The sequence below is a fragment of the Pseudonaja textilis genome, chromosome 1 (assembly GCF_049901715.1).
Source record: "Pseudonaja textilis isolate UNSWEBS1 chromosome 1, rPseTex1.2, whole genome shotgun sequence".
Lineage (NCBI taxonomy): Eukaryota > Metazoa > Chordata > Lepidosauria > Squamata > Elapidae > Pseudonaja > Pseudonaja textilis.
Genome location: NC_141990.1, coordinates 126,881,617 through 126,894,931, shown reverse-complemented (window position 1 = coordinate 126,894,931; position 13,315 = coordinate 126,881,617). Strand labels below are relative to the sequence as shown.

At 41.6% G+C, this 13,315-nt stretch overlaps 1 protein-coding gene across 2 annotated transcripts in view; it reads left to right on the top strand.

Moving 5' to 3' along the window:
* ARHGEF10 (Rho guanine nucleotide exchange factor 10) overlaps positions 1–13,047 on the top strand; it is a 105,238-nt gene extending 92,191 nt beyond the window's left edge. For both annotated transcript variants that reach the window (XM_087916434.1, XM_026695217.2), the window contains exons 28-29: positions 9,753–9,875; positions 12,414–13,047. In XM_087916434.1, the coding sequence (XP_087772560.1) occupies positions 9,753–9,875; positions 12,414–12,925 (635 nt within the window). In that variant the 3' untranslated portion in view covers positions 12,926–13,047. The remainder of the gene's footprint in view (positions 1–9,752; positions 9,876–12,413) is intronic.
* The last annotated feature ends 268 nt before the right edge of the window (positions 13,048–13,315 follow it).

Sequence of the window (13,315 nt, the reverse complement as noted above, 5' to 3'; positions counted from 1 at the left end):
TTTTTGAGGGGGAGGGGGGTCTGTCAAAACTTTGAAAGGTCATTAAGTGACTGGTTGTACATCAAGGACTAGCTGTAACCCAGTCCCATGCCAAGAAAGTCTTTAAAGGACAAATCCACCACCTTAAATTGAATCCAGAAGTAGACTGGATATTTTAAGTTTTTTAAAGTATAACCTGGAAACATTCTAGCAAGTGGTCCAGATTGTTCAGCTTGTAAATATTTATAGCCACTGGGTTAAAAAAAACATTAAAGCCCAATAAATAACTAGAACAATGGGAGCTCTTCAGTTTTCTAAACATCCCATGTCCAGTTCTATGAAAAAGAGGTGACTCTGTAGTAAACCTAGATTTGTTTCACCTGTATATGCATGGGATCAAAATTCAAATGCTTAGCAACTGGTTCATACTTATGGTGATTGCAATGTCCCAGGGTCATATGAACAATATTTGCAACTTTCTGACAAGCAAAGTCAATAGGGAAGCCAGATTCACTTAACTGCAATGATTCTCTTACCAACTGTGGCAAGAAAAGTCATAAAATGGGGCAAAACTCAATAAATGTCTCATTTAGCAGTCTACATTTTGGACTCAATTGTGGTAATAAGTCAAGGGCTACCTATACACTGTTTGCCCTATGAAGATACATTGCATTACAGGAAGTATATACATATTAAACAAAGTTGTTGTACTATTTAAATTTAACCCAATTTAATACCTTAAATGTTTTAGTCCAAATTTTATCTATTTAGGATCAAGGTAGGAATAATTTATTCCAACAAAATATTCACTGGAAGTATTGATAAACTGAACCAATTTGCAGCCATTCCTGAAAACTAAAACTATTGGAAAAGCACAAAGCTGCAGTGATTCCACCATTCTGTACTTAACATGGAACGGTGCGCACAAATAAACTTAATGCATTTGCCATCTTATATGAATTATGTGTTTCAGAAGTTCATGTTCTCAAACAGGTGCTTCCCAACTGTTCAATCACTCTAAAAGCAGGGGATTTCCGTTTGACTGCACTTTGAATTGTTTGTTCCAAAGTTGGTCTTCTGCGTTGAAAATGTGAGCATGCAGGATAATTGTTAGCAGTTTTCACATGTGGAAACAATGTTGTTTAATGAGCATGAGCCCCCAGTTAGACATTTTTGTAGATCCTGGGGTCAGGAGAGGCCTTGAGCTTTCTTCCCTTGATGTTAATGTCATCAAACTACTGCATATTAGAATTACACAACAGAATATACAGGTATTTTCAGTCATTTTGAAATAAAAATGCTCTGTAAAACACATAGTATTTTTATAATATTATGTATTTTAGGCATAGTATTGTGCCTAAAATTGCCTAGTATTAGGCAATGCATTTAGAATGAACATAATATATGTGTATATCTTGTACGGGAAGAGACGGTTAAAATGTCTCCCGCCAACCTCATTGTTCTGTGAATGTGAAAAACAGAAACAAATAGACATGTTTATATTTTACACTGAACTGGTACGTAAAGTCCCCAATATTTGCAGATTTAACAAGAAAGAGATTCTCATTCTGTTTATCTAAATCATCTAAGCTTGCTTTTTTTTTTTGTCTGATTCTTCCTTTTCGACTTCTGTTTTTCTTGCTTTTTATACACGTATTCTGAAATTAAATAAAAATGATTAAATCATCCAGACATTGAAATTAAGGACTAGAGTATGATTCACACCATATGACTTGTAGCAAATTTTGGGTGTAAGTTTGGAATGAGATTTGAGTATGGGGACATACAATATGATGTAGGGTCATGCTTAATTATCTGGAAGGAGATTGAGGCTGTTGATCTTGAGGAAATCATTTTACTAAACCAAAAAGTTCTGCTTTAGGTCACTCGGCCTTTGGTCACCTCATATCTGGACTTTAGCAATGTGCTCTACATAGGGCAGCCCTTTAAGACCATTAGAAATTGCAGTTAGTCCAGGAGGCAGCCAGATAGATATTTATGGGTTTGCCTCAGGTCACCTCTGCTTTGTGAATTGCACTGGCTCTGATTGGACTTCCAGATATGTTTGATGGTGCCAGCTATCATGTATAGGGTATAGGGCCCAGTTAGTTGTAGGTCTCTGCTGTCTCCCATTACTTCTGCTGACCTCACACGTTTGGACAAGGTAGAAATTCTCCAGGTCCCCTCAATAAGAGTGGCATCTAATAGGATCTAGGAGGTGGGCCTCTTCTCTGCCAGTGCATGAACAACATTTTTCTCCTGAGATTTTGGTGGCTCTGACTTCATTGGTTTTTCCTAAGGCCTGGCTGTTTCCCTGAAGATTGGGCCAAGGAATTGGGTAAATCTGTTTTGTTATATCACTTGGGTGGGATCTGCTCTGTATAGGTTTATTTCTCCCATGAGCTGTTCAGAGCATCCAGAAGTGGGAGGTGCTTCAGTCTCTTCTGGAAAGGCTGGGCTTAAAACTCCGGGATGCTCCTCCTCCTCCACAGGACACCTCCCAAGCATCCCCCAGTTTTAGCTCAGCCTTCGTGGTAAGAGGTTGTGCACTCCCTGACTGGAACGGTTTCTGATTCACCTAGTCAAGATTCAAGTTTGATCTTGGGTTAATTTGGCTTGCAAATTTTCTCCCTATTAATCTGGCAATTTCAAGGCTTGTGGCTCTATTAGGTTATCCCCCCAATCAGTTGAGAGCAGCTCTTTGTGACTGGCGGAGCCTGCCACTTTGCAGGCAGCCTGAGACGGCCGCTTCAGGCAATTAGCCTATCTAATTCCCCGATTGTCTTATCTTTGTGATCTTGCCGGAACGCTCACAGCCACAGCTCACTTCTCCTTGCCGTTCCGACTGACAGGATCATTTGTCTGACATTTTAGAGAGTCAGCAGCAGCAGCTCGTTAAACTGCTCAGGCATTTAACATAGGAGATTCTGCCTTCCCGCCATTTTAAACGGCTGGCTTCAAGTTCGCACCTAAATATTACAGGCTCCATTCCCCACTGGTTTCCCTTCTTGGGGACCGGGGCAAGTACTTTTCCACTCCACTTTCCTGGGATTATTTCTCTCTTAACCTGCTGGCATTGGATAAGCAGGCTAGTCCTTAAACAGGATTTTTTTTTCCCCTCTCACAATTGCTTTTGGATTGTTACATTGGAGCGAAGCCTCAAGTGCCATTTCAAATAGCGGGACCGTTTTGACAGGAAAGGATCCATCCAGGACCTGTATAGCTGGTTTCCCTTGTTGGGGACCAGGGATCCAGAATATTTCTTGCTTGGAGCGCTTGGGTGGGTTTCCCTTGATGGGGACCCTTAGATACTGTTTCCCATATATAGAGGCTTACATATAGATATAGGCATATGTATATATGTGTGTGTGTGTGTGTGTGTGTGTGTGTGTGTGTGTATATGTATGTATGTATGTATGTGTATGTATGTATATATATATATATATATATATATATATATATATATATATATATATATATATATATATATATAGTCAGTCTTACACTCCTGGAGAAGCGCTTACTTTCAACCACGGGGAGGCATCAACCCTAAGTACTACTACTACTACTAATAGTAATAAAAGTTAGAGACACGAGATTCAGTCCTCCACAATGGAAGGTGATAACATCTTCCGCTCCAAGACAAATAAGTCCTGAGATAAGTCAGTGGGCCCCGAAAAGGCCTCTAAGGCGGTGGATAAGGATGCCCATAGACGGCACCAAGCCTTGGAAAGGCAGTTGCAGAAACGTGCCAGGGAGGTGGGCAAGATGGCTATGATACAACAATCGGATCAGGGCCCAAGTCCATTGCTGGGGCCCTTGGACTTATCTACCCAGCCCAGACAGGCTATTTCTGGACAGCTTCCCATAGCCGTATCTCCTCCAATGAGCACTGCCTGGTGAAGCCCAGAGGCAACCTTCACCCCTACAGCCGCCAGTTTAAGACAGGAGGAGGGATTACCTGAGACTATTCTCATTAAAATGAGGCAATGGATGGAGATGGCAATTCAAAAGGGCATTGCGGTTGGAATTCAGCAATCCATCTGGACCAGACACTTTTCGGCTACTTCGGAAATGGGATCCCTGTCTGCTCGATCCTTTGTGCATATGGGACAACATCAAACTCAGGTATTCCCCAATATTCCTGACATACCAGTCCAGGGTCTTCGGGAGGAGGTGGAATTAGATGACCAGGATGTTCCCATGGAGGTGGGGTCGATCCATCAGATGGGGTTGTCAGAGGCTGACCCACTAGAACGAGGAATGTCAGATGACGAAGGCCTCATTCTGGACCAACCTACCTTTTCTGGTCTTTTTCGTCCGCACCTCTTTAAATCTTTACTGTTCAAAGCAAAGAACACCGCTAAACTAGGCACATCAAGTCCTCATCCATTGTCAACAGGGTCTCAGGACGAATCCAAGGACCTAATATTCTCACAACCGGCTAATGAGGCAGAAACTATTCCTGTTCCTCGTATGTTTGCTGAATTAGTACAAAATCAATGGGTATCAGCAGCATCCTACCCAGCCCCAACAGGGTACGATAAATGATATTATAATTTGGCACCAGAGTTTTCAAATTTTCTCAAAATACCGGAGGTGGATGAGCCCATTGTGGCACTGGCCTCTTCTTCAACCTTTCCCAATGAGGCCAAGGAAGCCCTGAGACCGGAGGAAAAGAGAGCAGAGTTGGCACTCCGTAGGGCGCATGTTTCTGACGCCTGGGCCATTAGGGCAGCTACAGCTGCGTCCTTTTTTGCACGGTTCTCTCTATGAAGGCTCTTCTACTTGAGGGATATATTGCCGGCGTCAGATGCCAGAGCCCACCAGGACATTGCTAAGATTATTGCAGCGGCAGAATTCTCCGCCGACGCCACATTTAATGCAGTCAAATTCTCGTCTAGAGCCATAGCATCTTATGTGTCAGCACAGAGACTGCTATGGCTCAGACATTGGCAGGCGGATACCAAGCATAAATGCAAGCTGGCATCAGCCCCAATATCGGGGGATAAATTATTTGGCAGTGTCTTGGAGCCCCTGCTTATTGAGAATAGGAACAAGAAAAAAGTGCTTCCCCCTCTTTTTCGGAGGTCTGAAAACAGAACGCCCCAGTCATTTTGAAGGGGTTCCTTTCGGCCCTACTATCAAGGTCCATACGTTCCCAGATCGCAGAGAACATCAGGCTACAGGCCCAGTTTTAGACAGGATAGGTCTGAATCTTCCAATAGAGGTCAGGGGGGAGGTCAAAACAGAAGAAACCCCAGAGGTACCGGAGGCAGATTTTTTCGTCGCCCCAAGTGAGTCCTTGACAGCAGCTCCCATTGGAGGGCGGCTAAAATTGTTTGCTGATCAATGGGACAGCTCCACCTCTGATGCGTGGGTCAGGGACACTGTTAGGTTTGGTTTGGCGCTAGAGTTTCAATCCTCCCCCCAGAACTTTTTCATTAGGAGTCCTAGGTTCACGGACCCCATTAAGAGAGCGTTGAAGCAGGGGGCTGTCAGTCATCTTCTGCATATTCGGCCATTAGGGAAGTCCCATCTGAACAATGGGGTCAAGGCTGTTATTCTATATTGTTTGTGGTCCCAAAGAGTTTGGGGGGCTGGAGGGCAATTCTGGACCTCAATTGTCTGAACAGATCATTGGTTTATCGAAAATTCAAGATGACTACTCTCCAGTCCATTCTGCTCAGCATCAGAGAGAACGATGTCTTGACCTCTATAGATCTCACAGAGGCTTATCTACATATACCAATTAGACCTTCTCACTACAAATATCTTAGATTTTGCTATTGTGATCGGCACTACGAATATATCGCCCTACCATTCGGTCTGGCTTCGGCCCCTAGGATGTTTACCAAGGTCCTAGCAGCTTTGGCTGCCTCCCTGAGGATCAAATCTATTCATTTACAATGCTATCTGGATGATATTTTAATTTTGTCATCTTCCAGACATCAATCAAATTTGGATACCAAGATATCAATCAAATTTGGATACCTGGAGACCCTTCAAGGTCACAGTTTTTCCATAAATTGGGATAAAAGCCATTTGATCTCCTCAACTAGGTTAGTTCATTTAGGGGCAGTGATAGATACCGTGGAGGGCAAGGTTTTTCTCTCTCAGGACAGGTTGAATAGTATCCAGTCTTTGGCCAGAGAGATCAGAGCCTTAAAGAGGGTTTCCCTGGCAGTTCTGTCTCAGCTGTTAGGGAAACTGATTTCTTGTATTTCCATTGTGCCTTGGGCTCGATTCCATTCTAGAGATCTGCAATGGTTCCTGCTACCTTTCCAGCGATCTGGAAGAGCCACTTCCAACGTCCGGATAAAAGTACCACACAATGTTTTCCGATCGCTCCACTAGTGGTCGGAAAAAACGATAAACAAGGGGTGTCCTTTCAAGGAACCTTACAGGGCAACGATCATAACCGATGCCAGCCCAGTAGGATGGGAAGCTCACTTCCAATCCCACACTGCATAGGGAATTTGGACTATTTACGAACAATCACCAATCATCAACCTGTTGGAGATGCGAGCAGTTCATCTGGCGTTACGCAGTTTTCTACCCCTCTTCCAGTTATGTCACGTTCTGGTCTTGACAGACAATATCACAACCAAGGCCCACATAAACAGACAGGGGGGTACCCATTCCAAACTTATGATGCTGGAGACAGCCAGGTTGTTCAAGTGGGCCGAGGCCAGTCTGTTGTTGCTCAGGGCAGAGCACATAGCAGGGGCCTTAAACACACAAGCGGACTGGCTCAGCAGGGCCACAATAGATCAGGCAGAGTGGTGCCTACACCCGTCTCTCTTCCAGGAAGCAGTGCGGAGGTTTGGGCAACCAGTGATCGATTTATTTGCCTCTCCCCTCAACGCCCAATTGCCCTGGTATATTTCAAGGTACCTGAATCAGGGGGTGGAGGTCGTCAACGCTCTGCGATGTCAGTGGCCTCCCAGACTTCTATATGCATTTCCCCCACTCCCTGTAATACCCAGGTTGATCCAGAAGTTATTGGAGGAACGAGCGGAATTGATATTGGTCACCCCTTACTGGCCCAGGCGAACGTGGTTCGCAGACTTACAGGACCTGACAAGAGAACAACCTTGGAAAATTCCACCGTCAAGGGTTTCTCTCTTGCAAGGGTCGGTACTTCACCCAACCCACAATGGCTCAGCCTAGCTGTATGGAGCTTGAGCGGAACTGTTTAAGGACCCAACAGATTTCAGAGGATGCCATTGCCACCATACAAGCATCCAAACAGTCCTATACAAATCATATATACGAGGCCACGTGGTCCGCTTTCTGTCGCTGGTGCTGGGGGCCTAAGATCAACCCAACTGCTCCATCAATAGGACAATTATTGGACTTTTTACAGGAGAGGTTGACCAAGGACCTATCTCCAAATACTTTATGCAGACAGGTGGCGGGCTTAGCCTTGGTGATAGCCTGGGGTGACCTTCGTTCCATAGCGCATCATCCACATGTCCGCAGCTTTCTTAAGGGTCCTGCAAACTTACGACCTCCTGTAATTCACCGCTATCCCACTTGGGAGCTCAACAAGGTGTTAACCGCACTTACAACTGGCCCGTTCGAGCCTTTAAGAACCGCTAGTCTCAAATTCCTGACATATAAGGAGGTCTTCTTAATTGCGATCACATCAGCAAGGAGGATTTCTGAATTGGCAGCATTGTCAATGAGAAAGAACCTGTGCGTGTTTCATGCGGACAGAGTGGTTCTCAGATTGGATCCATCATTCATCCCTAAAGTAAATCCAGCCTTCCACAGAGCGTAGGAGTTGGTGCTTCCAAATTTTTGTCCGAAATCATCTCATAGACTGGAGCATCAATGGCATCGACTTGATGTTTGAAGGGAGTTAAGCATCTATCTAGACCACACAGCGGCATTTCGAAAATCTGAGGCTCTATTCCTATCCTTCAACCCATCCACTTTAGGACACAAGGTGTCGTCAACGACCATTGGTAGATGGTTGAGAACCATCATAGCTAAAAGTTACGAATGCCAGTCCATCTCAGTTCCTAAGGGCATTACAGCCCACTCGACAAGGAGTGCGGCAACATCAACAGCATGGACCACTTGGGCTTCCATAGATGAAATTTGCAGAGCGGCGACTTGGGCTTCACTATCGCCCTTTGTCAGAAATTATAAAATTGATGTCTACGCCACAGCGGACGCTTCATTTGGCAGAAGAGTCCTGCAGAGGGTCCATAGAGTTTAGGAGTGGATTTCGATCCAGACGGAGTCCCCCCCTAAGGACAGGCCAAGCTTTGGTATGTCCCACTTCTGGATGCTCTGAACAGCTCATGGGAGAAAGGGCGTTGGTACTTACCTGATACTCCCGTTCTCTGTGAGCTGTGAAGAGCATCCAGCCCCACCCATTTCTTTCCGTCTGGTGGGGTTCCATTCCAGTCCAGGGATCTAGATCAGGTGATAAGTTCCAGACTTTGGCACTCAGTCTTCGCAAAACTGGGGGACGCTGAGGAGGTGTCCCGTGGAGGAGGAGGAGCGTCCTGGAGTTTTAAGCCCAGCCTTTTCAGAAGAGACTGAAGCACTTTCCACTTCTGGATGCTCTTCACAGCTCAGAGAATGGGCGTTATCGGGTAACGCTCTTTTTAATTTAAAATTTAATTTAGTTTAAATTTAATTTAAATTTAAAACATATTTATTTTTAGCTATCTAGAGTCTTACATTGATTGGCAGCCATGTCCGCCTATCTGTTTACCTATCTGCCTTCCTACTTATCTACCAAATAGGAGTATTCATTTTGAGCTGTTTTTCAAACTAAAAATAGGAAAGAAAAGACTTCCCCTCCCTCAGATTCAAGCTGTTTAGAATCATAGAACTTCCTCAGTCTATCAGCAGCATTATCATTCTAGCTGTGTGTTAGCCATTTCAGGATTACATGTATGCAGATCTTCATGCCCTCCACTTCAAATATCAGAAAAAGCAGGGGGGAAAACAGCTGCAACTGACCATTATGAAGACATTTCCATAGGCCATGTTTGATTATTATTCTTTATTTCTGTGGAAGTGACACAATACCAGATTTACACATAAGTTGGGAACACACTGATTTCAAAGTACAGTATTGGGGGGTCTTGAATTTATGACTCCTTAGTTTATATTTTCTTGCTTATAAAACAATAGGTAGTTGTTTTATTGTTGTTTTCTGCATAAGGCATTTTTCCATGAATAAAAATAGGGCTGGGTCTTTTCATACATTTTCTAGAGCTGTGATATTTGGTGCTATTTATTCTGGCATCATTCATGTTTCATTCAAGGTTGCCCCTCTGCCCAGTTTTGATAGAATGCTCTTGAATTCCACTTTCCAAACACATGACTTTCCTTTTTATGAATATTTGATAGTTAATTTTAGCATCAGTCCTTAAGGGCCATCAGCAATTTCCTTTAAGCACAGAATGAAATGTCTGGTGGTATTTCATGTCATGAATTAGTTTTCTCCAGCCAACAGTGTTCAGAATTCTCAGTGAATTCACTGTTTGTTGTTGTTGTATAAAAAAAGCTGGAGTCTTGCAAATAAACATGAATGAGAAATTGAAAAAATGGGATAGATTATTGCTTGGCTAAGTGACTCTTGTATTATAGTGATTTATTATAAGCTTGGAAAACTAATAAAACCACAGTAACATTTTTAGATATGGAGAACATGAATTCATTAAATAACGTATTTACAAGTACAACCATAAACAGCAAAAAAAAATCTGGTTTGGAATTAATGTAATATTCTCTACATCTTGCAGGACAGCAGCGTGTTTCGGTGACTAGCCTCTTAGTATGCCATGGCCTGTTACTGGTTGGAACGAATGTTGGGATTATAGTAGCCCTCCCAGTTCCTCGTTTGCAAGGAATCCCCAAAGTAACGGGTGAGTATAACAATCACAGTGTAAGTAAAAAAGAAAACTCTTATGAGTACAAAAAGTTATATTGATTCATCATAAGTTCTACAGTTAGATAAAGGAAGGCTCATATCAAAAATGTTGGCAAAAGAGCCTGTGCTGTAATCTTAGCATCTTGTTTCCTGTTTTTTGTTTTATTTAAATGACATTTGCAAACTTTAACACTTATCTTTTGTTGATTTTTTTGTTAAAAGACTGAAAGTTCACAACATCTGTGTAGCAAACATGGTCTACTGATGGTCAGCTCTGTATTGGCACTCTTCTGCCCTCCTAAAGGCACCGAAGGGAAAATTCTCTATAGTAATGGAGATACATATACATACTGTACTATAGAGAATTTTCCCTTAGAAAATGCAGAGCTGCCCATCAGCAGACCATATTTGCTGCACAGGTATGTTGAATTTTCAGTGGTTTGGTCTTTTAACAAAAAAAAAGGAAGGTAAGAGTTAAAGTTTGCATATGTAAACTAATTTAATGTTCTAGTTCAGGGTGTCAAACTGGCGGGCCACAGTCCGGATGCGTCACACACAGGTTACGCCACCCCAGTTCAACGAAGGATACATCACATGACAGTAACATGGCACCGAGAGTTTGACACTCGTGTTCTAGGTGCTTTTATAAAAAGGCCAAGGAGTATTTAAATGTCTAGGATAAAATTAAAACACATAGTTGATCTATGATACATAGAGGGTATTTGGTAAGCAGGAATACTCACTTTCCTGAGGATTCTTTAAAAGCTTGTTTATCCCTTTTAAAACTAATGTATTGCTATGGTTTTAGCTTGCTTCCAAAAATCCAGTTTGTATTTGCTAAATATGTCATTATACCGATCATTTGTTTTCAACAATCAGTTCATAGGTTAACAGGTAAACAGATTTTTGGCAAATGTATTATAGAACACATTTCAGATATCATAGCAATTAATACTATGAATCATAATTGTTCCCACAGTTGGGATCCCAAATTTTTCATACTTTAATCTGATATGTTTAATAAAAAGTGAGATCTATACTGTTTCACTGTTGCCAGCACTAACATGATTACGTGTTGTAAATGTAGAGTAAGTTTTATTGAAAACAAGGTCTTCAGTAATGGATGGTGAAAAAAGCAAAATTAAGATAAAAGCAGTCAGATGATTCCCCGACTCCTGCTGCTATAAAAACAAGAGAACAAAGCATGAACTGAATACCAATTTCAGCTTTGCCTCTTTGAAAAACAAATGGTAACTTCCAGAGGATGTATGTTCCATTGGATAACACTAAGCTGTGGATTTTATAATTAAATATTATAAACCCTGTTTATAAGATTTACATTTTCATTGTTTTTAAAGTGGAAAAAAGAATCTGGTTACAATTTTAAAAATCTTAGCCATTTAAAACATACCCAATTAAAAATAGTTACAAAATTAATAATTCAGTTCAAGATATCAAAATGTGATTTATATTATAACACCCTTAAAATGTGATGTGTTGATGTGTGAACAGCATCCCAAAAGAAATGATGTGGTGTCAAGAACATCTTCTCTTGGATCTCCTTGTAGTAGGTATGGCAGTCTCAAGAGAGCCTCACTAATATGTTAAGCTGATGAGCCAGTATATAAGGATGTAGGTTCTGACATACATCTGTCTGAAGACACTCTTGCAAAACACTAGATGTAAATACTCCTGACTCCGTCCTTCTATTGTAGGAGGAATAAAATTCAGCTAATATATATTGCTAAGCAAACCACAAAATCAATTGAAGATTTGAATGTAACTCACTTATAGCTGATTTGTGTTTATTTTATAACACAGTTCCTTATTTAAGTACTAAAAGAAAAACCAGGAACTTGTTAAATGACAGTTCTGATTTTCTTCTTCCTGGTGGGGAGGATAAGTGTGAGGTGGTGAGCATCTTCTTGTTAACTCATAATATTGAACTAAGACATAAGGCTAATTGCCAAGTAAACATGTACACGTTCGATCCTAGGTAGAGGCTAATATTTGGAATAGACTCTCCTGCTTGAGCAGGGAGTTGGACTAGATGACCTCCAAGGTCCCTGCCAAATCTGTTGTTTTGTGTTCTATGTGAAATCTGTTTGCATGCATAAATCCTGAGCAAGAATCAGGAAGAAAGGGTCAGAATGTGATTTGAGAATGTCTATTTATGTAATAGGGTGAGGTCATAGAAATAAATCCTTGTAGAATTAGGTACTATTTTCCAATGGCAAAGTTGTTCCACAGCTCTAATAACTGCTTGCTTTTCAGATAGAAATGAGTGTAGAAGGCTAGAGCTTCGGCTATTATCATGAGCTAATTTTTCTGCTTATTGAAAAATTTTCCCCATGGAAAATTCTGTTTCATAACTGAAGTTTGAAGTGAATGTTGACCTGACCACATATGAAAGGCATATTACAAGTTATCCATTTTTTATTCAATGCTGTATAGGTCCAGCAGTTAATGAAAAGAATTAAGCTGCATGAAAATGGGTGTGTCTGACAGTGTGCTTTTTTTCTTTTGACTGCAGGAAGAGGCATGGTATCTTATCATGCCCATAATGGCCCTATCAAGTTCCTGGTAATGGCTTCTGTGACAAGCAAGCAGAACAAAAGCAAGTCAAAATCCAGGCTGAATTGTCCTCATTTAGGCCTGAAAGAGGATGACCAAAAGGGGGTCGGACCTGAGAGGCCCAATTCTTCTCTGAACAACCCCAATGACAGTGCCATTTGGTTGGGGGGCTCAGTCGGATCCATTGCTCAGAAAAGTGACTCATCTTCATCATCTGGGTCACTGACATTGTCTCACGGATCCAACACAACCGAACCTCGGCCAGAAGAGAGTGCTGTCTATGAGCTTTTGAAAGAAGTCTCCCCTGACCAAAGTAAAAGACATAGATCCAGAGAGGGGAAAGCAATATCCATCTTAGTCATCTCTGGAGGACAAGGACACAGAAGGGTGAATAAGAAATGCAAGCAGCAGCGGCCAGACGAACTGGTGTCTTCGATAATGGTTTGGCAGATTCCACTGTTAAAGATCTGACAACAGGATACAATGCGATTCGCTCAATGGCAAAGTTTGCTTTGGTGTTAACACCATCATGATGAATTTACGGTTTTTTTTATCTCAAAGCAAATTAAATATCAATGTTTGCAAAGGCCTCTTTATAAGGTTTCTTTGTCCTGAATCTGTGTGAGTTACCTTGTTAAAACAAGTGTCTTAGATCTAGTCTAAGAAGCCCATTTCAGAGCTACATCTAAACATATATTTCAGTCTTCAAAAGTTCTTTAGTTGAAAAAAAAGTATGATTCATTTCAAGCTATTTTTCCTCATTTTGCTATTATTTATATTCAAATATTGTGGCCAAAAATATTGAGTGAAGGAAAAGGATCAAATAGTATTTCTCTGATCAGCCTTGCTTAAATAATTATT